At 43.4% G+C, this 25,644-nt stretch overlaps 1 protein-coding gene across 2 annotated transcripts in view; it reads left to right on the top strand.

The window, feature by feature from the left end:
- Positions 1 to 25,644, top strand: part of MYO1D (myosin ID) — a 163,731-nt gene that overhangs the window by 73,776 nt on the left and 64,311 nt on the right. For both annotated transcript variants that reach the window (XM_009645483.2, XM_035901265.1), the window contains exons 17-19: positions 14,513 to 14,736; positions 15,872 to 16,016; positions 16,611 to 16,715. In XM_009645483.2, coding sequence (XP_009643778.1) covers positions 14,513 to 14,736; positions 15,872 to 16,016; positions 16,611 to 16,715 — 474 coding nt within the window. The remainder of the gene's footprint in view (positions 1 to 14,512; positions 14,737 to 15,871; positions 16,017 to 16,610; positions 16,716 to 25,644) is intronic.

The following is a 25,644-nucleotide window of genomic DNA, read 5'->3' as shown; positions in this document are numbered from 1 at the left end:
AAATAGATGATGTCTCACTGCAAGGTGAGCACTGAAGCTCCTCCTTCAGATAAAATCCACCGAACAGTGTGAGGCACAATTTTGACAGCAACCTGTCAGTTTTTGTGAGTTTGCTGGCCTTTCCTTTAGAATTGTGTAGTCTGGGCTGTGATCTGGACTGGGCTCAGCAACCTTGGAGGAGAGCATGGCTAAAGATTCTTTTGCCTCTAGAAGGTAAGTACCTGGTTAGGAATAATGGATCAGCTCTGGATCTGTGCGGGATTTTGCTATAAGGGTTTTGTGTGGCATCAGGCATGCTGGATTAGATATAAAATAACTGTAGTGCTTTTGGGGCTTCTCTTATTGCAACAGGCAGCAAAGTGGAAAAAGTTAAATTCCCAGTGCACGTTGTCCTATGGCTTTCCAAACCTCCGTCTCCTATTTTTTCCCCTCTCTGTGGGGTGGAGAAGGACTAATACAAGTCTACTTGGAGATGTCTTTCTCTTCTGCACAAATTATTGAAATAGGAAGGGTGGAGTCATCTTGTTGTTATTTCTCTCTGAGAAATCTCTAGTGACGTTCTAATTTACCTAATAAAAGATTCATGGGGGAAAGACAAGCTCCTTCTCAAGTGTTCAAGGTACTGAAGACTTTGAAGAAAACTGGATGGCCAGAGCTCCTTTTCTGTAGCTTACCCTGCCGTGGTTCACCTCTATCCCTGTTTATACTTACTGGATGTTCTTCAACCAGGCTCTAAAATGCTTGCAAAGTGATAGAGAGGAGCTCTTTAGAGTCCTGGAACTTGCGACTGAAGACAAGAAACACTAATGAATCTAAACGCTTGCTAAACAGCTCGTCAACAAAAGAGCAGGTGTTGGGTTGATGTCTATACGTATGTAATTAGATACCTTGTACAGTGTTAAATCTGCCTGGCAAATGTTTAAATTTTTCTTCCATTTTTTGTATTTCTCATTTCACTGTTAAATCTCGTTCTCTGCTCTGTATCAGATCCCTCCTGTGTTCACGCACCAGCCGTGCTCTGCTGCCAGTAGATGGGGCAGTTGGAGACTGGCAGTGCTGAAAAAGGAACAATTGACACAATAAAAAATAAAATCAGAGTAAGGATCTGAAGAGGCCTTCTCCATGCTCCGAAAATATCAAGGCAATTTTCCTGTATCTTAATTTCTGTTCCAAACTTGCTTTCAGTTGTTCATGGAAAATGCACATGAAAATGTTAATTCTTGCTGCATTTTCCTTACTTTAGTTTTGCTTATAATAATCAAATGCCGAGTAAGGCAAACTGTGATACTTCTGAGAGCCACAAGATTGTATCTAAAAGGAAAGAGAGAGATTAACTTGATTTTAAAAAAAAATAATTGAGCCTTCTGTTGCATTGGAGTTCCTCAAATTTGAATTCATGAAAAGGAAAAAGACAACTGGAGATAAAATGTGGTGTTGTGACAATAGGCACTTGTGTGATAAAAACTGAGGGGAAATGTAAGGCGTAGCCTTAAAAGCAGCCGATCGCAGGCTGGAGTCCAATAACATTTTTCTTTGCACAGGAGTGCTTTTAAATGAAAGAAGGGTCTGCATATCATGCATATAATAGTTCTGTTTCTTGGTAGTTTTAAACGTACATCTTCATTTCTAATGATAATATATTATGTGGTGCATTGCTCTCATACAAACCACAGGACTTTCAAAAAGAGATTCAGTAATTATCTTAAGAGCTTTGTCATGTGAGTAACCCTTAACCCTTAAAATAACACTGGTTCCTTTGTTTAGCCATGATAAGAATTTGCTTCATGAGAGTTTTGTTAAATTGAATTAAAACTGACTTCCAGTTTAAGTAGCTAATTTTACTTTCTTTTGTTCCAAGTCCCCTGGATGTCTTCTCCTTTAGCTTTATCATCCATGCTCCTTTTTCTTCTGTGATAAAATGTTAGTGGGATTCCAGGCTGTGATTTTACTTCAGACCAAACCAAGTCAGTAAGCAGATGTGATGTTATTTAATGGTGGCAACTTGCTGGCTCCAGCAGAATTTAGCAAGTGAGAGCTGTCCGGTATTAGAAAACCCATATGGCAATGGAGACGTTGCTGTCAGAGTCAACTCAAATGGTCATTTTAGAAGCACCAGCTGAGAACACCACTGCTTTTTATGTGGTGCATTTGAGTTTATTTCCTGTACCTGTGGTCTTGCCATCCATATGATTGTCTTCATGAATGCAAATAGAGCAGCTTTAATGTTAATAATAAAAATTAAATATAAAATTTAAGAAAGCTGCCATAAACCCCCGTTGCTTTTTCTGCCCTTGGAAACATTCCCACATACTCATTAGCTTTGCAGAATAGTGCTTTGTTCAAGAAAAAAAGCCCAGCCAGCCAGCACGTGCGGTATGCAAAGATGATGTATCTTGTCAATATAATTTAGTGCACTATTTCAGTGTAATTTTATCAGACTAGTGCAGCTGCATATGGTAATCGCTTCACTAAATCTTTACTGCCTAATGCAGAGGAAGCAAGAATTGCCCTTGCATTGTAGCCCAGCACCTCCTCGGATAGAAGTCCTTGTGCACAGAAGCCCTCTAAGCCCAGGAGGTCAGCGCAGCTGGAAGGAGGCAGCGCTGGCCCCAGTGCCTGCCGTGGGTATTGTAACGTGTCCTCGTGGCGTGGCCGAGCGGCCCTTCCATGCCCATGTTCCTCGTGGGCACGGGGTTGGCAGAGGCTGCTCTCCGGAGAGCTGTCGCTCACAGCCCCGCAGCTGCAATCACCATGGCAACATTTCCCGAAACCCGGCGGGGAAGAGCAGAAAAAGAGAACCATGGCTGACTTGTCATAATTTAATGTTTCACCTTCCCTTTCTTCTCCATCCCCATGAGTCCTTGAAGCACGGTGTGCTGGGAAGCATTAACCGCAAAGGGAAGCTTTCGCTGTGACAAAGGCGGCGTTTTCATGTCAGATTATGGACGGGCAGCAGTAATCTGATGAGGGCTTCGGTTCAGTGACCCAAATAAAATGTGATGCAACACATTTGCCATCCGGACTCAAGGCATTTACCATCTTGAGGGAATGCATTTGTGAAGTTTTGAATATGAGTGGAAATAGGTATATAATTACACATGGATTTATACTGTGAGCTGAGGCTTTGATCTTGAGAGGCTTTGGCAGGGAGAAGCTGTGCGAGGAGAAGCTGTAGCTCCTCCCAAAGGAGCAGCACATGGGTGCTGTGAAGGACCAAGGAAAACGAAGAATTGGATGCATCCGCTGTGTTGACAGTGCCACTTGCCGGTACAGCCAAGCTGATCTCTTAGCGGACTGATCCAACTGCTTCTCACATGCTGCTTGCCTCTTTTGTTCTAGTAACATCACTTATCTGCTTCCAGTGAATGCATTGAGGCATCTCAAACTAAAAATCCCATCACCCCCAAAAAATACCAAAACAACAAAAAAGCCCCACCTCCTACCAAAAAAAAAAAAAAAAAAAAAAGGCTGTTTTCTGCCAGTTTAGCTCCACAACCAGCTTGCCTTCCTTCAGATGAACATTCATGGTGGTAAAAAGGAGAGTCAGGGCCGTGCCCGTGGGGGAAAGCATGACAGGGAGAATTGGATCCTACCCTGTCAGCAGCAGGCGCAGTGGGGCGTTGGGATACTTGCTTATTATCTTTTTCCTCCTCCAGGAAATGCTGTGAAAACATGCTCTAATCTAAATAAATAAATACCCATTTATTCTTGGGCAAGGGAGGAGGAGCGGGGATACTAAGCATGCGCATCACTATTTAAAAATATGGTCCAGCAATATATGGGTAGCACAGCAACTGCCTGTTCCAGGACTCCTGTGTCCCAGTGTTGAGACCTTGAGCTTCATGGCTGTTAGAGTCGCTTTAAAACTTGGTTTCTTAACTCTCACGCACATGGGGAAAAACAACAACAGAAAAAACCCAAATCCTAAGCTGTTCCCCAGGCCTGTTGCCAGCATCATGGAGAATATGTTTTGGCTTTAGTGAGTGCATGAACGACTTCAATAAGCCCTGTCAGAAGCAAAGTGCCCAGCGGCAGAGCAGGTAACTGCCCGACTCTGTAAATGCTTCGTCTTCGCCTTCTACTTTTTGCAGCGCTGCTTGTAAGTTCTCTCATAAATGGAGACTGCAAAGCCTGCTGCAGAGCCTGCAGTTAGGTGTTGATGCTGCCCACCGCTTGCTCCATCCAGCTTCTTCAGGTGTTGCTTTACTTGATTTCAGTTTGCAGGACATGTCAGAAGGACTTTAAAAACAAACTAAATTGATTTCCCTAATGGATCAGAGGAATGCTGTGTCCCCATGTCCCTCTGGAAACCCCAGTATCAAATGCGGCTTTTTTTCCCCTCTTGAATGGGCTTCTTTCAGCAGAGAGACCCTTGCTGTGGAAAGTTTCTGTAGTTCTGATCTTGTAAGTTGAGTATTTCAGGTTCTAACTCTGTCCTTTCACGGGTGTGGGTTTTATTTTTTTTTGTGCTCATTCATATGTATCACAGACAAATCGGGAAGACCAGGTTCTGCAGCCGTTGCTACTGATGCTTCCCTGTTGCTTTCATGGAAGGGAATTATTTTTTTGTTGTGCCTGAGCTTTTCATTTTTGAAAAGGTACTGATCTGCTGCACCTCAAGATGTCTTTAAGCCTTGTTTGAACTGTAAAAGCCAGTGTGGCGTAAGGTATAGAAAGCACAAATAGCATTCAGCAGCCTTAACTTGGAAAAGATCTTAATTTAACATGATAGTAAAAATACTGGGATCACGTGAACTGCGCCTATAATAAGGTAGAGATGCACAGACAGTTTCTGTGCAAATCTGCTTTCCTGACAGAACGCTGCAGTATAAATCACAGTCCCTTTGAGGCGGTTTGCCACTCTTTCTCGAGGATGGGTAGTGGGCTGCTCACACTGGCTTATGTGGCTTTGGAGTAAAATTAAGCATATAGTGATTGATCTCTGTTTGATGTAATATTTCTGGATTATTTTTTTTTTCTGCTACAGTTAGAACTGTCCTCCCTAGCAGTATTGCATGGCTCATTGGTATTTCGGTTCTTTAGACAGAGGTCAGACATTTTCTAGGTCTTTGCATGGCTCTATTTTCCCTGTATCTGCTCCTTGTTCTAGAAAGGCAGAATACTGCTGCCACAACTTTAGAAATGTAGACAGAGCTTAATCTTCAGCCATCGGGACCATGGTCATGTCTCCAAGATATGCCTCGGGACGACAGCAGCAGGGCAAGTGTGCATCATGCCTCTCCGTGACACACTTGCAAGTGTGCATCATGCCTTTACATTGATGGGCAGACGAGGTGCTTAAGGACATGGTTTAGTGGTGGGATGGCAGGGTTAGGTTAACAGTTGGACTGGATGATCTTAAAGGTCTCGTCCAACCCAAACGATTCTATGATTCCTTAATATTTTCCCAGTCCCTTCAGACATTTGGACGTGGGATGACCTAAGCTGGGCATGGGCTTTTGTATTCAATAACACCTGCTGGATTTCTTTTCTCTGAACTTGTCGTCAAACGTGTGCCACCAGTTTTTATGTTTTGTAGCTGCCTTTGGCAAGCTCAGCTAATAACTGGAGGGAGAGATCTTGCTTTGTTGGGTCCTTGCATCTGCCAGCTTTGCTTGATACCCACTCATTCCTGTACTGACAAGGCAGGACTTTGCTCAGGACTCTGCGGATGTCTTTCACATCCCCTCTCGGTCCTCTTCCCACAGAGAAGTGTCCTAGCTTATTTAACTTCTCTGTGTTTGGAGATTGTTCTGTACTTCTGGTTGTCCTTGCAGTCTTTACCAGCAGTAAAACATTGAAGATCCTGAAGCGACCTGTATTTTGATATCTTCAGCAAGAAAAACTCTACCTTGAATTTTCATGGGATGAGAGAAGGTTCCTGCCACCTTCTAATGGCAGCAACCTTGTTCTGGCAGTTGCAAAGTTCTCTGCTTCCTTCATGCAGGAGCTCTGGCAGTTCTCTTCATCTGTTCATATAAACTTATCTCCTTTCTCCCAATATCTTCCTTTCCTGGTTACTGCCAGAGGCAGGAAATTCTGGAGAGCGCAACCAGGATGGAGTGATAGGATGCCCTTTGTAAGGACAGTGGGGCACTGCCACCAGGGCACTGATAAGGGCAATAGATGGACCTTGCAGCTCCTTATGAGTAGGATGGCAAAGAGCTTTCTGGAGGCTTTTAGGCTGATCTGTGGCAGCAGCAGCTCAGGCTTGGCCTCAAAGGAAGATGGGTGCAGCAATATGAGGCAGGAGTGTCGATCTGCTTGAGGGTAGGGAGGCTCTGCAGAGGTACCTGGCCAGGCTGGATCCACTTACTGGATATCATTCGATCAATCACTAGTTAACCTACTCGCACTTCATTGAATTTCCTCATTTATCAAACAACACACCAAATAGACTTGGGAGACTATTGAGCCAACATAAAATCAAATGGACTTTATTACTACAGTATTAATAGCTTAACATCTTGAAAATAAAGGAAGAAAGGAATGAACATACGTAAGTTTTGTAGCAATAATTCTCCTGGGGTTAAATAAAAAATGGAAGAAGAATCAGATGCTTTCTGGAAATCTTAAGAATATTGCTTTTTATGGGCCTTAAACCCCATACTAAGCCTGGAGAAGAGGAGGCTGAGGGGAACCCTTATGACTCCCTACAACTGCCTGACAGGAGGGGGGAGCTGGGGGGGGGTCGGGCTCTGCTCCCAGGGAACGGGCGATGGGACGAGGGGAAATGGCCTTAAGTTGTGCCAGGGCAGGTTTAGGTTGGACATTAGGAAAAATTCCTTCCCCAAAAGGGCTGTCAGGCAGTGGAAGGGGCTGCCCAGGGAAGGGGTCGAGTCCCTATCTCTGAAGGGATTTAAAAGCTGGGCAGACAAGGTGCTTAGGGCCAGGGTTTAGTGGTGGGATGGCAGGGTTAGGGGAACGGTTGGGCTTGATGATCTTAAAGGTCTTTTCCAACCTAAACGATTCTATGATTCTATAATATGATTTTTGCTGCATCCGTCGCTGAGCCACAGAATGGGCTATAGGAGAAACCCAGAGCAGCTCTGTGAGGGCTCTGCACCCAGCACGTCACGTCTACGTGCCTGAGTCTTACGTGTGCAACTTGCTTATAACCACTGTTCCTTTGATAATTATGTTTATTATTGGACACGGTCTTGTTAGTACAGTCTAATTAATCTCTGAGTGGGACCCTTCTCTCTTTCCACTAGCTCGTGGAATATTGTTTCTCTTAAGGAGAGCAATAGAATGAACATTGTTCATCTGACTCATGTGAAAAGAGAAAATAGCATTTTGTAAATTAGGGAGCTCTTCCCGCTTGCTGTTTATATACACATATGTAGTGTGATCTATTAGAACGAGGAGGCTTCGGCTTAAAACCATTTGCCTCAAACCTTCTGTGGGATCTGAATTTACTTTAATTTTGGAAATGCAGATCTCAAATTGTGTAAGCACCCGGTGGGTGCTGCATGTGAATTTTAGCCACTCCGTCATAGCTGTGCTCTGCAAGGAGATGACCCCTTTCAAAAGCAATCGGGAACCGTATCATTAAAGCTGGCTTCAGATTTGAGCATTTCTTCAAACTGCAGTGCCTCAGAGGACCCTGTGGCAGAACTGCATGCAGCTTCTGCGCTGCACTATTGACTTAAATATTTAATAACCTTGCCCGTTTGAGATCCTTTAAAGCTGCGCAGGAAGGTTCGTGCCTGTGTGAATTTCTAGCTAGGTTTTGTTTTATTCTTTTCAGTTTGGATGCCTGGAGGGCAGCTTGTGCTAGGGCAGCATGAAATATTGATCATGAAACGGTTCAGGGTAGTGCGAAGGAGGCCTGGTGGGAGGAGGTGTGCTGCGTTACAGCAACCATGAAATAGTTTTCCAAGGTTTAGTTAGTTGCAGAACTGCTCAAAAATACAACGCTGGTGTTTAATTTAGATGAGCTTGGTTCGTTTGCTGAATTCTGGGCATTTGTTTGCTTGCTCATATGTTTAGACCACGTGCTGTGTGAGTTTTCTTCTATGTTCGCAGAGATTGCAGCATTTAGGTCAGATCTAGATTATCCCTTTTTCCATGGAAGAACTATAGGCGAGGCGATCTCGCCATTCTGGGCCTTCCCTGTCTCGTCTGCTGGTTTTCCCTGTGCTCTGCAGGGCCCATTTAAATGTTTTCCTTTTTTCCTTTTTTTTTTTTTATAGTGGGAAATTCTGTGCTTGGAAGCAGGCTGCTGTCTGCAGGCAAGCCTATAATACGTAGGTTGGTATACAGGATTTTCTGCTGAGGTGATGGACTTGATCTGTGTTAGGTTTCTTTAATCTTAGAAACTTTGCTAGAAACTCACTGAGGTTTTTAAGCTGATTCCAAAGGCGTGTCCAGATCTCCTTTTCCTTTCATTTGAATTTTAAGTTATTAAATTTTAATCAAAAAACATGTGAATTAAACGTACTTCAGAAAATATTTCAGTACTTCCCATAAGATATGACTCTTGGTTTGGATGAATGCTCTGTTTCTTTTTGTCGAAGTCCCAGTTTCAGAAGCTGCCAAAGCAGCTGCCACGCTGGGAAGAGGGGAACCACCAATAGGATCACCAAGCACCCAGAGCTGTGCAGGAGGCTCTCTCTTGGTCTGGAGCTTTTTGTGGTCCCAGTGGTCACTTCCACCTCGCTGGCTGTAACTGAAGTAGTAAAAGGGACTGTGGTAAAGGAAACAGCAAGGAACTCTTTTCACTGGAAGCAACCGTAGAAATATATACGCTTTCAGGAGTTTTGACTGAATTTCTTGTGTTGTTCAGACTTCATTTTCCAACCTTCTCCTTTCTCTCTACATAGAATCATAGAATCGTTTGGGTTGGAAAAGACCTTTAAGATCATCAAGCCCAACCATTAACCTAACCCTGCCATCCCACCACTAAACCCTGGCCCTAAGCACCTTGTCTGCCCAGCTTTTAAATCCCTTCAGAGATAGGGACTCGACCCCTTCCCTGGGCAGCCCCTTCCAGTGCCTGACAGCCCTTTTGGGGAAGGAATTTTTCCTAATGTCCAACCTAAACCTGCCCTGGCACAACTTGAGGCCGTTTCCCCTTGTCCAATCACCCGTTCCCTGGGAGCAGAGCCCGACCCCCCCTGTCTCCCCCCTCCTTTCAGGCAGTTGTAGGGAGCAATGACAGCTCCCCTCAGCCTCCTCTTCTCCAGGCTGAACACCCCCAGCTCCCCCAGCTGCTCCCCAGGAGCCTTGGGCTCCAGACCGCTCCCCAGCTTTGTCACTCTCCTCTGGACACGTTCCAGCAACTCAACATCAGGGTACCCATCCTCCTAGCCCTTTAGTCATAATTTCACTTGTCCTCCTAGTTTTTCTTCACCTGACCTTTAGGAGTTCAAAGCGTAGAGGAGAAGGCAGAAGTACTGAAAGAGATGAGGAGAGACCTTGGATGGGAGGGGACGTTGTTTGGTTGGTTTTTTGTTTGCTTTTTTTAAAGCCTAAAAACTCCTTTTCTTCCCATTTTCATCATAACTATAGTTCTGTCTCTGCTCTTGAGTCCTTAATTTGCTCATGGTCCCCTTCCGTGTGTACACATGTTGTGGAGCCAACCCATGCTGCTGGTTATTCCCCTTCCTATACCCTGCCCTGCCTTGTCTCCTTGGGCAGCTCCGCTTGTAGAGGGTAACCTATTCTGTAGCACATCTTGCATGATGGCTCTTGCTCTTGCTTGGGCACTAGGTACTGCGCTAGTTCATGACAAAATTGATTGCTTTGGAGTCTGCTCTTCAGCGTGTCACTTTGAAAATTGTCCTCAAGCTTTTCTGCGAGCCTGGCTTCCTATGGGTTTGTCCAACACTGCTGACACCCCACAATGACAACACTTTTCTTCTTGTGGCTGCTTCACTGCCAGTACTCTCCAATCTTCTTCATCATATCCTCCACTCCTTCCTTTGTGTCCTGCGCACATCTCCACCTTCCCATCCCCCTGAAGTACTGCCAGATCCTTCTGGTATCCTCTACCTGTTTGGCTTGGCACACAGTTTCACGTGGCTGTGCTTGGTGAGGACCTTTGTGTGTGCTGGTTGGGATTTGGAGATCAAGAAAGGCAGATGGCTCTTGAACTCATTCTGAAGCGTTTCCAGCAATGTCACTTTGAGTTGAGGCTCTCTCTACCCTGCTGTTGATTCTTCCTGAAAGATGTATGGACTGGCCTCTTTGAGTCTTCTGTTCCTCTATCAGATTTGGTTGAAGATGGCTAGAGATTCAGAAGGTATCAGGGCAGTCTTGAGAGGTTGGACAGGGACAAGGTTGTCTTTAATCTCATTTCTATAGGGAAGCCAGGTTAACCAGAAGTGAAAGCCACAGAAAGGTGGCAAAGGAAGTATCGTTTTATTCTTGCCTGTAGGAGGAATGATATGGGGCACTGCGATTCTTAGGCTTGCTTACCCTATCCTTGTAAGATTTGTTCTGCTAAATGCAAGTACTGAACCTACCAGCTTGTCAGTGTGCGGCTTTGATTTAAGTTCAAGCTGAAAGCTGCTCACTGGTGATTGGGTTTCAGAAGGGTGATGCATGTGAGCAGTCGAATCCTTCCTGAACTATTTGTGACAATGGCTTGGACAGTATCTTGGGTACGGAGGGCTGAAAGAAAGAAGGAGAATCCTGGATGCACAGATCTTCTTTCTATTGGGTTTTTGGTATGCTGGTCTCCTGTATTTGGCCATGGCTCTACCGTTGTCCTCCAGCATATAACAGAAAAGTAACTTTTGCAACATGAGAATCTGTTAAATGCCATGATAAACATAGCTCTGGAAATTTGATTTTTTAATTTCATTTTACAGTGCTTAACGTTCTTGAGTTATGAACTGGAAGTGGGGGGAAGAACCGGAAAGGTACGTTGAGTGAGGTAGTGCTCTCCAACATTCAAGTCTGAGAAAGGTGTATGTTGGTAGGAAATGCTCATGCATCCCTGTTAGTCTTGTGTATGGTTCTGAGCCATTGCTCACCACTACACAATGCAGAGTACACAAAGTGGCTGCTGAACAAGGAGTTTGTTGCTTTCACAGCCGCCTCTTGTTTGTAGGTTTGAACAGTCTGTGTTCCTGGAAGAGGCTGCTAGACCATCGGGCAGTCAGCTTGCCTTGGCAGTTCATTACTGATGGACTGCTTTGAACAGAAATGAGCCCTGTGGTTGAAAAGAAAAACAATGAGCCAGAAAATTAATTTTAAATATATTTGTATCGCATTCCCTGGGAGAAGTTTGTTCCTATCTTTGGCTTTCTCCCTACATTTGGGAGGAGCTGCTGTTGTGGCTATTATTAGGAAGGTCTTTACTAGGAGTGAGGTTATCCAGTTATGACAACTTGATTTGAGGACATGCTTTTCATTAATAGTTTACTGCTTGCCTGTAGCCAAGGGACATGCCTCGGCTGGATAATTGGATCAGAAGGCTAGTGTTTGTAGCAAGTGTGACAATTCTTGCTGTGAAGCCAATTTCTGCAGCGATGCAGCTGATACAACATCGGGGCAATCTGTTACAGCGCCTTTGCTCCATGGGTGTCTGACTGATATAAAAAATAACCACAGCAAGAGACTTTCCTCAAGAGCGTGCCTACTTCAAGCACAAAGAAGCAAAATCAAGACCTTGTTCTCTATCTGAAAACAATTCAAAATGTTTTGGGGAAAAACTGCCAGAAGTGAAGCTCTGCAAAGTCTCTATCAGCTTACACAAATTTACCGTGCATGTTCTTTTCTTGAGATCCTTTATACTGTTCAGAAGGCTGTTCAGCTGCGACCTGGAACCTTTTGTTCTGCATTTCTATTCTTATTTAATTACAAAATGAGAAGTTGGCGGTAAGTTTTAACCCAGTTTATCTTGTACCTGCAAGGAATGTATGGACAGTAAACATTTTGTGACACTTCAGTCTATGTTTAAAAGTCTCCAGCAATTCAAGTCTTCTTACTTCAGTACTCTTTAGATGCTTAATTATTTTATCCTAGTTGCTGATTCTGTCGAATTTGTACAGTTTCTGAATCTGATGTGCCCTAAGACACTGGGTGAAATCCAGGCCCTGTGCAAGTCCATTTCAGCTTGTGGCTTCAGGAAGCCCTGAGCTTCTCAGGAGCTCTGATACTCTTTATACAGCGATGTCCTTGTATCTCTTTGTGATATGCAGGTTATATAGAACTAAAACTACAGTTACAATTGTGTGCGCTAAAAGTGACTACTAAGAACAGCATATGTGATGCAGAGGATGCTGCTTTCCCTCAAGCCATCTAATGATTTCAAAGAATAAATAGGGAAAGTGTTATATATTATTTTACATGCACACAGACTTGATGTTTTCAGTACCAGTCCACTGTTCACCATTTAACTAGCGCTTTCTCTTCCTGCCAGCTTTGTTTATCAGGTCAGTATAGCAGTGCTGATCTTCTGCCGTGATTGCAGGGACTGCTTTTTGTGCTTCCTGCTCTTACCTTTCCCTTCGCTGTCCTGTGTTGTGCCTCGCTTCCCCAGTTCTTCCTTGTGTTCTCTGAAATGGTCTCTATTCCCACACTCTCCTTAGGAGATGGCTCCTGGCAGGGACTGGGGTAAGGAACATGTTGCCTTCGGTCACCGTGCATGTTGAGTTGTTCCCCTGGTTGCTTGCTATGCTTCATTTTCCTACATTTTGCTGTCCATCATCATTTCCCTCCTCTTCCTACCAACAACACTCAGTGTACAGCACAGCAGTGAGCTGGGCTCCATCTGCTTCTCAGCCGTATGGGACTTAGCAGCTGCAGTTTGGTCTTCATCATGCTAGATGTTCCACAGGATGAGGTAGAGTGTAGGGTGATCTCTCAGACTCTTCTCTCAGGTAACAGGTGATAGGACAAGAGGAAATGGCCTCAAGTTGTACCAGGGGAGGTTTAGGTTGGACATCGGGAAAAATTTCTTCCCCGAAAGGGCTGTCAAGCACTGGAAGGGGCTGCCCAGGGAAGGGGTCGAATCCCCATCCCTGGGGGGATTTAAAAGCTGGGCAGATGAAGTGCTTAGGGCCAGAGTTTAGTGGTGGGATGGCAAGGTTAGGTTAATGGTGGGGCTTGATGATCTTAAAGGTCTTTTCCAACCTAAATGATTCTAGGATTCTATGATTCTATGATCTCACACTATTTCAAGGTTTCTATCTTGGAATAAAGTGTTGGAGGTTGTAGGCTTACAGTCAATTTGACACGCTAAAATACAAGTTGAGGGATGAATTGACTTAGCCTTATTGTCAGATGTTTGGGCAGCATTGTATAGCGTCTTGACTCTGTTCTGGCATGCTAGAACACAAATGTGCTTTATGGAGCACCAAACGCGCCAGCGAAGTGGTGGGTACTCAAGCAACTTCCCAAGCTCCACTGGGGCTACGTGAATGTCTCTTGTGGATGGGAGATATCCCATGCAAGGACAGTGAGGCTAAAGGAGAGTGAGGAGGGGTCACTCTGACAGAGCTTGGAAGAAGGCAGTCCTCTGCTTTTGAGGGCTTTGGAACACAAAGGCTCTAGTTCCTCGTTGAATTTTGAGTGTATTGAGAAGAGCAGCCTTGCTACATACAGTTTTTCTCGACCACATATCATGATTATCAGTAAAGCTGTCAAGAGAACCTTTGACATCAGCTTCATAAAGTGAATATCATGTTGGAAATTGCCTCAGGTAATTAATTAATTCTTCTGTAAATAGAAGGCTTGATATGCATCAATGGTGCTGTGGGATGTTTCTCAAGAGGGAAATAAACTCTCCAGCAGGGCCCGTAGCGAGCAGTGAAGCACTCTTCGTATGCAGGAGACTCATTATCCTTCCAGTTTAATTCTACCAAGAAACAAAAATACAGTCTTCATGGCAGTTTATATTAGAGTGAAAGTACAGCTGTTGACGAATCCCTCAGGGACGTACATGTCAGCTTGAGAGTACTCGGGTGAATATGCATTTCTCTGGCTATGGGATAGAAACGGCACAGCCTGCCCAGCCTGGCTGAGCACTGCCATGCTCTGTCGTGCGTGGGGTCTTAGGAGTCAAGTTAGGAGTTGGTAGCACCGTACAGTCACATCAGCTCTGCAAGCAGTCTTCCTGCACTAAGTCCCAGAGTGCCTCTTTGCATGGGGTGTTGGAAGGAGAAGGCCAGAACATGGTGCATTTCCTGCCTGTGGTGCTCTCCAGGTACAAATAAGACTCATGGTGGTGCTGGCGGAGCTGGCCTCCCATCTGGCAAATTGGGAGGGTATCATTTGTATGGCATATTTACTTGCTTTTCAGCACATGGCTTGAGTAGATATTCCCCAAACTATTTTCAAAGCAATCTTTTTTAATAACTGTTAAAATTGTTTCTCAATACACCGGTAAACACAGCGTTTTTTCAGTGATGTTTTAACTGGATTTGATTGGTACAGAGAAGTCAATTCCTTTAAAATATAGCTAATATATTTATGGATTTGAGCAGTATAGAAGGAGTACGGAAAGAAAAAAAATATCCTGCTTCTTAGTGCTAAAACTGTCTTCTCCACTGCCTCTTAGGTTTGGAGGGGCACTTTGGCTCGCCTTCGCTATAAGAGGACAAAGGCTGCCCTCACGATACTCAAGTATTACCGCCGCTACAAAGTGAAGGCCTACATCCATGAGGTTGCCCGACGCTTTCACAATGTGAGGCTAATGAAGGATTATGGCAAGCACGTGCAATGGCCCACCCCACCAAAAGTGCTACGCCAATTTGAAGAGGCACTCCAGACCATTTACCATAGGTACAGAGAAAACCTCTTGTCTTTTCAGGCTATCCTGGGGGATTGAACAGCTACTGCTTGTTCCATAAAAGTTGGAAAAATGACTGAAGAACATTTACTGGATGTCCTAGATGAAGATGTCAGTGGCTTTTGGTACCCTTGACCAGGCAAATAATTATTCTGTTTCAAAGATTTAGTCAGGATGGACGTTGTATTTCCTTCCTTGGCCCCTTTCTGGTTGTTGCAAAAGAAAAGAGCAGCTGCTGTTAGATGCGGGGGAGAGAAAAAGAATCTTTTTAACTTCGTCAAGACTTCTTACAGTGTTAGTACTTTTCTGCAGTAGAATAAGCAATGGTCTACTGTCTACCTGTATTCTATGTGCAAAAGAGGTATCAAATGCCTTTATTACAACCTACTGATATCTAAAAGCTAGTGACTTTTTCTCTGGTAGGTTGTAGACGAAGAAGTTATGATTCCAGTTTGAAAAATGATGACTTCTGAAAGTCACTGAACAAGAGAAACGTTGGGTGGATAGGACCTCTAGAGATTTCCAGTGCAGCCATCTGCTTGAAGGGGGATTGCCACTAGCACTAGATCAAATCAGCACTGGTTTTTTCCCCCAGCTGTCTTATGAAAGCATCTACAGCTTATCTGGGTAGAGAGTCCTGCTTTCTGAATAAGCTCAATTATCATAACTACAAAATTTTAGCTGCTAAAAGACTTTTCATAACATTAATCTTGGAGACCTGGTGTTGCTGTTGAAGGCTGGAGTGTGGTGTGGAGTGGCTACCCTGCCCTGTTTCATGTTACGGTTGGTTAGGTTTCAATTGTAGGGCCAAATTCAGCTATTAAAGGAGAATGATATTAATGAGCCAAAAAAAATGGGCTTGCAAAAACTTTTATTGCAAACAGATGTGCCAGTAGTTGACTTCTGGGTACGGGAAGGGAGTATACCAGCCAAACTTGTTAGGAGTCGGAGATTATATATGACTTTAAAATGATAACTGACGTTTCCAGCTTTATGAATGTAATGGAAGGACGACTTCTTCCCCTGACGTTTGTAGTCTAGGGCTGTCCTTGTTGTGCTGACTTGCCAGAAGTAGTCCTCATAGTGCATGGTACAGACTGTGGAACTGATTCAGGTGTTTTGTGCTAGGTGGAGAGCAACTGAACTCATCCGGAGTGTCCCACCAGAAGTCCTACCTCAACTGAGGGCCAAGGTTGCTGCCATGGAAGTGCTGAAGGGTCACAGAGCTGATATTGGCCTACAAAGAGCATGGGAGGGGAATTACATCGCACTGGTGAGTACAAGTGAAGTGATCAATGCAATGGCTGGGGCTTAGGATGCTAAAAGGGTGGAAATTTGAAAAAGTGACTAATGGTTTCTTTGGAGGGAGAAGTACTTTGAAATTTCCTCTGTAAATGGGTTTATATAGTTTCAGAATCTTTGACTTCTACTGCGCTAGGAGTGATTTTTCTGAATACTAAGCCTAGCTTGAGCATGACAAGCAGCATTAAAAGATAACGAGTAATGGCATCAGCTGGTTCTTCAAATGGCCAAAGCTAGGAAAGAAGTTGATGTAAAACTTAAATTCAAGATATAATGGGAGGTTAAGAAATAGCATAAAATGAAAAAGAACAAAGAAAGTCTCTCTAGGCAAGTTGCGTTGCTTCCTTTTAATTCATCCTTCCTTTAAGCATTTTGTTTTGTTAAGGCTTTTTTTCAGAAAGCATATAAAAGTCCAGATGCTCTGCCACTCTTCAACGAGGCAGAGACTGGAGGAAACCTTTGGACGGGGTGGGACCGCTGCAGTCCTCTCTGGACCGCCGTGACATAATGCAATTACTTTCTTCAGTAAGCAAGAAGAGTTATGTGCCTGCCTTTGCTCTTTCAGAAACCAGATAACCCTCAGACCACCGGCTCTTTCATCCCTGTTGCCAATGAGCTGAAACGGAAAGACAAGTACATGAACGTTCTCTTCTCCTGTCACGTCCGCAAGGTAACTGGCGTGTGCGTGGTCTGCACACACACGGGCTGGGTGGGGAACCTCCTTGTAGTTGAGGTGAAATCTTGGAACGCCAAGGGCGAGGAGGTGATCCTGGAGATGCTTTAGCAGATGGCAGTTCAAAGCTGTCCTGTTTCAGTATCAATGATTTTTTTTTTTTTTTGATGGATACATAACTCTGAACCTCTTGCACCAAAGGGTGCTTGGTGTGAGTGGCTTCTGTGGCATCTTCGTGTCGGAGGCATCAATAAATTCACTTGATTCTGTGTAACTGGTCTACATCTGAATTTTTTTGTAGCAAAAATTTTTTTTTTTGTTAGGTTGGTCAGAAGGTTTAAAATACTAGAAAAATGTGCTTGCATCATTTCTTTATGGGTAATTCATAACGATTAAACAGTGCTGGGTTTAAATGTCTGTCAGGAGAGGATATGTTAAATTTTACAAAGCCAACAGACAAAAACAATTTCAATGGCAGGCCAGGGCTGCTGATGTTTAAGTGCTTTTAAGAAGCTGTATATTCTTTTTATTTCTAAAAACGTGCTATTGCAGTTGGTCCCCACTTGCCAGAGGTGGAGCATGTGCATGATTATTGTTTATGATTCTGCAAGTATTATATTGAACAGAAACAACAAATTCATTTTGCAGCATAAAATCTCACTTTGTAACAAAACTTCTTTGTTAGTGGTAATGAGTTATCTTATTTATTCAACAGCGATTTGTATATATAAAACCAGAAATCCTTTACTGCTTTCCAAACAAAAATATTTCGGTGGAATATTCTGTTGCTTTTAACATGTTCTCTTTGAGAGCATGGTTCGCTAGTTGAGTAAGAGGTTTGAGTGAATTTTGGTCTATACTGGTAGGTTTAAAGAAGGATCAAGTGAGTCTGCATCCAAACCTCTGCTTTGCAATCTTGCAGCAGTTTGGCTGGAACCTCTGTTAGGGACAAGGAGATACGGGAGAGTTTCCCCCTGGCTTTTTTCACTTTAGGCTGAAAACAAAGTAATTCCTCTTCCAATTCATTTAATGAACTTGTTCCAAATTGTTGCTGTTTCTTGCTAAACTGGAATAACTGTAAAAGTACAATATTCAGTTCTTAAAGATGTGATTATAGGAATGGTTGTTTTGAATGGGAATGGAATGATGGTGAGGGGAATTACTCGGTCTGCTGAGGGTGTACATTGTATGTATACCCGGTGGGGGAGTTTCATTTTGCTCACTGTTACGCAGCTTTTAAGTCGTTATGTTTCTCTCACTTGCTCCTGATTCAACTTTGAAGGACAAGCTCCTGTGCAAGCATAAGGGAAAGCAGATTTCTGAGACACAGATCCATACCTTACCCTGTTCAGTAATTGCAAGCACAGCGCTCCTACCTTTAGGCAAGGGTCTGAGCAGGTTTTTTTTTGTTTACGGTGTATGAAGAAATCCTCAAGCGTACAAACAGGCCTTGTTTCTATACATCCTGTTACCATGTTTACCTGCTGGAAAAATCCATTTTCTGCTGGGATTTGTTGCGTTGGTGTCCCAGCACTTTGATAATAAAAGCAGTCTGAAGCTGGAAGAGGTGTTACCTATCATAAAGTGGATTTCTTCCTGAGCCTGAAAGGTTACTCTCAGTGCTTTCAGAGGTGAAGAAAGCTTTAGCTTACCATGGGTGCTTTAAAAATGTAGCTCAGCTGAAATCAGAAAATACTGCAGAGACTGCGGGGTTATAGACATGCACTCTTGTGGTTTTAAATTACCTTGTAACTTTTTTGATCTTTTTAAAGGTCAAATTGTTGGTCGCTTTCCTCTATCAGAGAGGTCAGGCTTAATCCTCCACTTGCCAGCTTAGTTTGGGATCCCTTTGCATGGCTTTTGAAATCATCAGTAAAGGAAGCATACGCGTGAGCGTGGCAGTAGAACACGTACGTGCAGAGGCAGCGGGGCTAAGGTAGGAGAAGCTGACCTGCAGCTGCCAACAGAGAAATGGGCACAAAGCCATGGGTGATGGGTCAGCTGGCACGGGGGAACGGCTCCTCATCCGCAACCCAGCTGTGCCCAAGTCTTTGAGGTCATTAATAGTTCCTCTGGTCTTCATTCTTAAGGATGTGTGTTAGACGGAAAAAATATAGTGAAATTTAGTGAAAATACAGCATCTCCTTTAGGAGAATGATGGTCTTAAAGAAGCAAATAGGAGCACCTCTCCTCCGACAAATGGATAAAATATTTTAGCGTTGCTGTTGTGCTGTTGAGGACAAGACTGCAACTCTGTAGGATCTTTAATGACGTGTGTAAGCCTGGCAATTTCAGTACATCTCCATGTTTAAACTCAAAATCAAATGACTCCTTTGGAATCCATGCTTGGATGTAGTATCCTTTCTGAGTGAAGCATTTGTCTTCCTTCTTGTATGGACAAGAAATGTCCAGGCAAGTCTGAAGTGAATGAAGGACAGAATCACAGAATCATTTGGTTGGAAAAGACCTTTAAGATCGAGTCCAACCATTATCTGTCCACCACTAAACCCTGTCCCTAAGCACCCCATCTGCCCGGCTTTTAAATCCCTCCAGGGATGGGGACTCGACCCCTTCCCTGGGCAGCCCCTTCCAGTGCTTGACAACCCTTTTGGGGAAGGAATTTTCCTAAGGTCCAACCTAACCCTGCCCTGGCACAACTTGAGGCCGTTTCCCCTCGTCCCATCGCCCGTTCCCTGGGAGCAGAGCCCAACCCCGCCCCGGATCCCCCCTCCTGTCAGGCAGTTGTAGGGAGCGATAAGGGCTCCCCTCAGCCTCCAAGAAGACCAACAATCTTGAGCTTTGAAAGTTAACAAAACAAAGATTCAACATTTCAAGATTTACCATTTCATTTTCCAACCCATGCACTTAGTTAATCTTTTACGCCTTAAATCTGCACATGAGATTTGCAGACTAAGCAACAGTGAAAACTGTTGTAGCACCCATAATCAACTCTGTGTTTTGACTGCAGGAACACAGTCTTTACCCTGAAAACAGCATTAGCCTTCTTTTACTATTCACATAAAACAACTTGTATCCTAAACTGTCTTTTTAAAACGAAAGTGTCACCATTACAAACTGTAGCGTTCTGCCTCTTACCCATAAAGTAACAGCAGTCGGAGGGTCAGCCTTCAGTGCTGTGGAGCAGGGGGAATTTCTTCTGATTGCTACATTCTTCCCTTTTCTTTTTTAAAGAATAAATAAACAAAATCATAAAGTTTCTTCCTTTTAGACTTTTCCTTCTTTAACTTCCCCATGTCATGCCAAATGTTATTTGCACAAGTGCGGCACTTGCTGTTGGCACGTGCAGGCTGCCGTGGTGGTCAGAGCATTCGAAAGGAAGAGACTTTCACTACAGAGAGGTTTGTCAGATTTCTTACGCTGAGCCTGGTTTGTTGTGGAATTGAAAATTGGCTATTACTGTTTGTTTCTCACCTGAAGTTTGGTTCATGCGAAGCTCGAGCAGGGGACTGAAGAGTGAGTTGTAGAAATGAAAATGTAATTAATTATCAGGTGATTTCAGTGCTTCCCTAAAATAATACTCTTCAACAAAGCATCAGTCCACAGAATAAGGTTGCTCGAGTTCATTCGTGGTATATTTTCATGATTCAGCTTATTTAAGCATTCTTGAGCAAAAAATGTCCTGGTCCCTTAGGCAGGAAGGTGTTACTGGTAACGAGAGAGCACTTTGGGGAGTTCAGGTGAATGCGTTATTTCTGGAGCAGCATCAGACTTCCTTTGTGGCATTTAGTAAGGTACCGAATCATCACGCCATGTGTGAAGTAGTTCTTGACTGTCAACAGCAGTGTTAGGTGTCTGCTCTTCAAAATTTTCAGATAATTGCAGTCTAATACATTTCTTCCCTTAGAAAGAAAAGAAATTAAAAGGATGACCACTGGGCAACTTGAATAGACACAAGATAAGCCTGGAGTTCATGTATTTTAAAATGTTTATATATAGAACATATCTTATGACCCGCAAGATATTTGCTAACCATTAAATTCATTGAGACAGATTTTTTTAGCTGATGATTGACATTATTCTAGTGAAGTCAAGGAAGTAATACCAGCCAGGGAACTGTTCTTGAAGTATTGAAAACTGCTGGTAAAGTTTTCTTTAGCTTGAGAGCATGGGGTCTTAATTTCAACAGCTTGAGATGAATAATAATGGGTGAATCTGTTTGGACCGAAGCTTTTATAGCTCTTTTTATAGAAGGTCTGTGAAGAGGCTTTGAAGTCTCGCTGATGGGAGGTGCATGTGCTTGCTTTCTTGCAGTAGGTGTAGGTAGAAGCAGGTCATTTCTGCCTATGGAAAAATCTTTTCTGAGCATTGTGGTGCTCATCATTTTTTCAAAGGAAGTTTTCAATTTTTTTGCCTTGGGAAACCAAATGCATATTTCATGCGTACCACCAGATTTTGTTGTATCACCTAGGAAACAACAGTTTCTTTTTTTTTTTTTTTTTTTTTTTTTTTTTTTTTAAGAATAAGGCTTTTCTTCCCACTTTCTCCCTTGTCATTTATGGCACCAAGCTCCTGTGAGAGGACCATCTCTTCCAAAGCCCCATGCCCTGAGGTGTCCAGAGGCCCCCGGCAGAGACCTGAAAAGCTCATTCGGAGGTTTTTCTGCTATAGGCTAGCCTTTCATTTTACCCATAAGCTAGTCAAGAAGTTAAATTAAGACTGATTCTCATTTGGATCAACAAAGATATAAATAAAAAATGCCCAGAAGGTGCAGAGAACACAATGCTGGGAAGGGCTGTTCTCCAGGATGGTATAAGCTGTATCTGAGAACATAAGGCCTGTCTCCACTCCTACAAACTCAAAAGAATAATGGCATTTGCAATGGTGCTGGCATTTGTCTGAATCTCTTCTGTGCATGCTTCCCAATGTGACAGTTTACTTCTAAAAACACAGCATGTATTATTTACATAAATATGCCATAGACGCATGAGACACCTGAAGCAAAGCGATTGCTTGGGAAGGGCTGAAAAGGACATGAAGAGTTCCAGGGCAGCAAGAATTTGCTTCTCACGTAAGATAAGCTGCTGGACTTCCCCTTCAGTACATCTTTGTAGCTGCTCAGCTGAATTTATTGTTCAGCGTGAACACGCTAAAACCAGTGGGTAATCACAAGGAAGAAGTGGAATTTAAAACGTGCTTGTAGAACTACTACAGTATTACATTGCCTTGTGAAAGCTGGGCATGCTTCCCGTCCCTGCTCTCCGGGCAGTGGCTGCAGGACCTTCTGCGGTGGGGTGGCTCTGGTGGCGCAGCTCCATGGGGTCTGCTCCCTTTGTCACCATGGGCTCTATGCTGGAGGTGGGCATGGGCAACAGGGAGGATGTTGAGATGGAAGCAACAAACAGGATCATAGCAGTGAACAGGTGGTGTTGTCAGACTCTTTAAAAAAAATCAGAATAAATCAAAAAGACATGTTTGGGAACCATGGCCACACAGCATCAGATGTAAGGTCTGTGTGGGGCAGATCACAGCCTCACAGACTGGAGAAGCCTTTCCTTAAACTCCCAAGATGTAGAGCATGGTGTGCTGTAAGCTGCACAGCCAAATTATGCTTCGAGGAGCCTGTGCTACTCTGCTCAAACAACTCAACGCGTAGCACCAGACACTCCTAACCTACTTTCTTTGGGCCATTCAGTCTTTCATAGCCTTTATTTTTTTTCTCCCATTCATCTGCTTCCTAAAATAATCCCAGTTATTCAGCATCTCTTCCTCTGAGATTTTCCAGGCCCTTAATAATTTTTTTTTTTACCTTCTCTGAACCATTAGAGTAGCCTTTGTGTTCACCATCCCCGTGCATCACACACTGTTCCAAGTGAGACTGTGGCACCCAGGACGTCATTCCCCATGCTGGTCTTTACTGCATGCTAACGCCTTCCTTCTTTTCAGCTGCCTTGCATGTTTGTGCCTAGATCTATCCAGAGCTGTCTAAAATCATCTTCAGTTACTTTTTCTGAGCTGGTGCTGTTAATTTAAAGCTGTCATATCGCTCTCCAATTTTCATTTTTTGCCTTTATCTGATCTGAACTTTGCCACTCTGCTGCCTGTTGACTGAGAATATTTAAGTTCTCCAGTAGTCTTCTGACTTCACCTCGGAAAATCCTATTTATGTTCATCCACCTCATCACGTCTCAACCTTGTCTGCCCTTCTCAGTTGATTAATAAATATCTCTGTGACTGTGATACACCGATGATTCCATTTTTGCCTCAGTGAAAAATACTTTCTACTTTGTGTTCTACTATCTCACTTGCTTTTGACAAAACTTTGCATCTTGTGACTATTTAGTACCCACCCTCTTGGGCTATCTCAAAAGTCTAGATGGCATCAGATGTTCTCCTTTGGTGTAATATTTCCTGAACAAATTAACTGTAATGTTAGTGAGATGTGTGTTTCCTCTGTGAAAACCCACTTGCTGGAGCCTAATGTTACCAGCAGTCTGGAAGAATATTTGTGATGAGTTGCAGTGGGATGGGGGGAATTGAAATGATCTGTGTTTAGAAAGGAGGTATGAATAAAGGCATGATCCTAGGGTATAAAACACTTCTCTGGAGAGAATATAATTTTATTTCCTGCCATAACATGATCCTCCCACTTCTGTTTTTGTAAACAATCATGCTAATTCCATAAGATGTGGAATAGTGATTTACTATCTTCAGTCTTCCTGGATCTTCCCCAGATGAGATGTTATGGTAAAGATACAACATTTAGTATCTTGTATCCTTGGACTGAGTACATTTTTAATAAACAGTTGCATATGTATACAATAATTTTCCAGAGGTGCTTATGTGGCATTTGACAGCAGTTTTGGTGATGTAATTTGCCAGGTAGTGGAAGGATGCTCTTGCTGGAGATCTCTTTGGTGGCCAAAACCAGACATGATTTCAGAATGTCAGAATACCTAGAATTAAGAGAAATTATGTCATTATATGACCACTGTACGTGGCTTGCTGCCAGCCATGTCTGTTACTTTGCATCATTGGCTGGTGCTGAAATCATCTCTTCTCCCATTGCTCTTACTACACAGAAACTTGATGCATGAACAGCCACAAAATGCTGGGATGTGGGGCGTGCACTTGGCTTTTCTCAACTGCACTTGATGAGGGGTTCATGTCTTCCAACAGTTCATTTTTACCTTATTGGAACTGTTATGTATAATTGGTAATTTTTAAAAAAAATGTTTTAGGGTTGATCCAGACAAAACCCATAAGTACACTACGAGATGAAGCTTATTTTCCCCATACACAGAGTGCCTGGATATGCAAACAATATCCCAGGTAGGATATTGAGTATTTTGAATTCAAATTAAAGTGAACCAACTTCTTGAGTATGCCTGAGATTATTCCATGAGGGTTGGGACATATATATAGATAATCTGTGCTGCTGTTGCCCACCAGTGAGATTGCAGGTGATAATATAGTGGTTTGCCTCAGCAGGCAACTAACGGTTCTTCACTGAATTACAGCATGTATCTATAATTGGTCTTAAATTTACAACTGTAGAGCCCAGTGACAACATTAAGATATTAAGATATTAATGTTTCCCAATGGTGACACTAAGATGGGTTTGCTGAACTACTAGAAACTGTCAGAATATTTCAGATGCTGTGAAATCTGTTTTCTTGGTAGTGTATGGGCTACAGAATGATTTAGGTGGGAAGGGACCTCGGGAGCTCTGTGGTCCAACCTCCTGCTCTGAGCAGGGCTAACTTCAGAGTTTCATGAGGTTGCTCAGGCTCCATCAGCTCTGAGTTTTGAAAATCTCTGAGGATGAGGGTTGCATGGCCTCTCTGAGCCCCGTCCCAAGGCTGCCACCCTCCAGGGGAGATTTTTTTTCCCTTGCATCCAGTTGGACTTTTTGCTGTTGCATCTTCTGCCCATTGCCTCTTGTTCTTTTCTGAGAAATGGAGCTCCATCTCCTCTGTACCCTACCTGTGTCAGAGGGTATGGTGATTTGAAGGTTGAAACACCTTTGCCTCTTTTTGGAAGCCAGTATTAAAGTTGTTTGAAGTGCACTATGATTTTCCTAGTAGTAAGTATCTTCTAGAAGTGGAGTGGGAGTCAGGAGACCAGAGTCTGAATTCAAAATAACCTGAGAATGGTACAAGCATTTAAGAAAAAACCAAAACAAAATCTCACTTAGTGGTCAGTTAGCCTCAGAGGTGCACAGATGCCTCTGGGTGCTTCCTTGTTTGGTCTAGAAGTTTGCTGGATGCTGTAGCTCTGCTCAGTGTGTTCCCAGAATAGCCCTAGACAGCGTGGTTGGACAGCGAGATCCTGTTTAAAGAATTTCTCTTGAGGAGCTTGAGCCCCCCTGTGATCTTTAGACATTCTTGCCTTGAAACCCATGTCCTTAGCAAAGTAAGTTAAAATATAAGTTGAGCAATGTCTACCTCTACAGAAAAATCTGTGGTACTCACAGTACTCTGCCACCCTCAGAGTGAAGAAGTTCTTCCTCATATTCAACTGAAACCTCTCGTGTTTCAGTTTCCATCCATTGCCCCTAGTCCTGTCGTTGGACACCACTGCAAACAGACTGCTTCCGTCCTCTTGATTTCCGCCCTTAAGATGCCTCTGGGTGCTTCCTTGTTTGGTCTAGAAGTTTGCTGGATGCTGTAGCTCTGCTCAGTGTGTTCCCAGAATAGCCCTAGACAGCGTGGTTGGACAGCGAGATCCTGTTTAAAGAATTTCTCTTGAGGAGCTTGAGCCCCCCTGTGATCTTTAGACATTCTTGCCTTGAAACCCATGTCCTTAGCAAAGTAAGTTAAAATATAAGTTGAGCAATGTCTACCTCTACAGAAAAATCTGTGGTACTCACAGTACAGGTCTGGCACAGCTGAACTGATCTCATAGCTTGCTGATGCTGAACAGAGCCATCCTGTTTTCTTCCCTTGTTTATCACTACCCAGAGCCT

The sequence above is a fragment of the Egretta garzetta genome, unplaced genomic scaffold, assembly GCF_000687185.1.
Source record: "Egretta garzetta isolate BGI_Z169 unplaced genomic scaffold, ASM68718v1 scaffold551, whole genome shotgun sequence".
NCBI lineage: Eukaryota > Metazoa > Chordata > Aves > Pelecaniformes > Ardeidae > Egretta > Egretta garzetta.
Note: the sequence above shows the minus strand (reverse complement) of the source record. Positions and strands in the feature narration are given on the sequence as shown.